This window comes from Engraulis encrasicolus, chromosome 7 (assembly GCF_034702125.1).
Source record: "Engraulis encrasicolus isolate BLACKSEA-1 chromosome 7, IST_EnEncr_1.0, whole genome shotgun sequence".
In the NCBI taxonomy this organism is placed as follows: domain Eukaryota; kingdom Metazoa; phylum Chordata; class Actinopteri; order Clupeiformes; family Engraulidae; genus Engraulis; species Engraulis encrasicolus.
In genome coordinates, this window is record NC_085863.1 from 8723614 (window position 1) to 8726113 (window position 2500).

General features: G+C 43.6%; 1 protein-coding gene across 2 annotated transcripts in view; it reads right to left on the bottom strand.

The window, feature by feature from the left end:
- The window catches only part of LOC134452408 (adhesion G-protein coupled receptor G2), a 44862-nt gene that overhangs the window by 21377 nt on the left and 20985 nt on the right, over window positions 1-2500 (bottom strand). For both annotated transcript variants that reach the window (XM_063202796.1, XM_063202795.1), the window contains exons 16-17: window positions 1722-1840; window positions 326-455 (exon numbers count right to left, since the gene is read on the bottom strand). In XM_063202796.1, the coding sequence (XP_063058866.1) occupies window positions 326-455; window positions 1722-1840 (249 nt within the window). The remainder of the gene's footprint in view (window positions 1-325; window positions 456-1721; window positions 1841-2500) is intronic.

A 2500-nucleotide genomic window follows, 5' to 3' on the forward strand; every position in this document is an offset into this window, starting at 1 on the left:
GAGTCCTATGAGACCAGCTGGCGGCTAACTGGTCTCATAGGACTCAATGTTAACTGCTAGCTTGGAGGTAAAATTTGCACTGCCGTACCCAGAGAACGGTTGAAAGTATAGGAGAACGATAAAACCCTATTATTTAACTCTAGGGAAGGTGTAAAATAAGCTTATTTCCAAAAATGGGACAGTATCACTTTAAGTGGTTGTTGTCTTTGATAGCTGCTGTCATTTCACATCCTAAAGTATTAGAAACGTAGAAAAGACGGAGTGACTCAAAGTTTACTTTACACAGGGGATTAACAGAGTTATAGGAGGACAGGCTCTCACTCACCAGGTGTACAAACTGTTAAAAACAGCAGGACCCAGATCACAAAACTCTGAGGTGGTCACATTGACTCCTTTTATAAGCACTTCTTCCCACAGAAACGTCTTGGCATGTTCAGGGGAGACTCCACATAAGGCTACGTACAAGACAGAGATTCAGTGCTTGAGTTACACACACAGCATTCAGTTATACACACGTGTCACCACAGTATTCAATCACTACTGCTGCACAAATACAAAGGATTCTAAGGTAAGTAAGCCCTGATGTAGAGCCAGTGAGGGTTGAAACTAGTTGTCGGTTTTACTTTTCTAACAATGTCCGAGAAGAATTGTTTTAGCTAGTTAGAGCTTTATTTGTCCCCGTGGGGCAATTGTTCTTGCATTACACTCACTGGCACAAAACACAAGCACATAAGACACAGTGAGACATATAGCCTAAGCAGACAAGCACATAAACATTAAATATAGAACACAGAAATTGACATTCACCCTAGCACACATTGGGTGGCTGCATAACTAAATAATAGGGTTTACAACAATAAGGGAAATTGTGCCCTGTTAAATTTCCTGATGTTAGCCTGTGTGCCATTTTAAATGAAAGGACTACAGTCATCACACACATCACACTTGGAGAACAAGAGCACTGATAAATCCTACTTCTGTGCAAGGATTCATACTTTATTTTTGCTAAAGAAAATGAGCTACCCTCATTTTTGAAACAATAAATGTCAGTAGCCAATTTTTGTGATGTCTTATGTGGTGGCATGAAGTAAGGATCAAAGTTAAACACATTTACCCAGATATGAACAAATAAAAGACATTAGATATTGGACAGGACAGGGCAAACTGTTGAAGATCTAGTGCTGTCCTGTCCTTTCCTGTCGAATGTTCGATGTCTTTTTTAGTAATATCTAAGTAAATGTGTAATGTAAATGTGCAACTTTTGTCATGTCATAGGCAAATAGGGCAGTCATGGGTGAGCGGTTAGGTCGTCAGACTTGCATCCCAGAGGTTGCCGGTTCGACTCCCGACCCGCCAGGTTGGTGGGGGGAGTAATCAACCAGTGCTCTCCCCCATCCTCCTCCAGGACTGAGGTACCCTGAGCATGGTACCGTCCCACCGCACTGCTCCCCATGGGGCGCCACTGAGGGCTGCCCCCTTGCACGGGTGAGGCATAAATGCAATTTCGTTGTGTGCAGTGTGCAGTGTTCACTTGTGTGCTGTGGAGTGCTGTGTCACAATGACAATGGGAGTTGGAGTTTCCCAATGGGCTTTCAAATACCTCAAAGAGAGAGTACCTCAAAATTGGGGACATGAGGACAAAAACATTTCCAACGAACTAATGAGGTGTTGTCTTTCCATTGCTGCTGAAAACCAGCCTTCTCATTCTAAGAGCATCTTACCGACACGTGACTTGCGACCGATTTTAATGTCTGGATCGACCGATTTGAACACAGACTCGAGGGCTTTCCACAAACGTCCACATCTCTTTTCCTCTAGCTCCACAATTACTACACATTCCCTGTGAAACAGAATTACAGTCTATGAGAAGAAAACACACACAGGCATGTGTACAATATACTGATCACTTAGTGTGCGCACCGCTTGGAAGCAAGCACACACACACACACACACACACACACACACACACACACACACACACACACACACACACACACACACACACACACACACACACACACACACACACACACAGGGCCGGTTCTAGTCAATTTGGTGCCCTAGACACACACACCCTTTCCTATCCATGCATTTAGAAAATGGCATCTGTAAACACAGCGTTGGTCATCTGATCCAGCACAACTGATCTACTGTGTAATACTTACCAATATTATGAATGCCCATGACTTGGCTGCCCATCAGGCCCGTCACTAGGTTTGAGAGACAGGGGGGGCTTAGCCCTATAGAAATACCCTTTTTTTGAGCGCACCTGCTAAGGTTTTGTCTATGAATTCATTATTTTAAGAAATCCCGCTCACTGTCCATTCCACCAACAAACTTTAATACATTGTTTCGGTCATCCGACCATCTTCATGTTGTATGAAAGTTTGTTGGTGGAATGGACATTGAGCAGGATTTCTTTGAATGACAACCCCACTGGGATAATATCCTGCGCGCATCTGTCCACCTACAGAGGTGTGCAAAAGCGTCTTCTTGAACA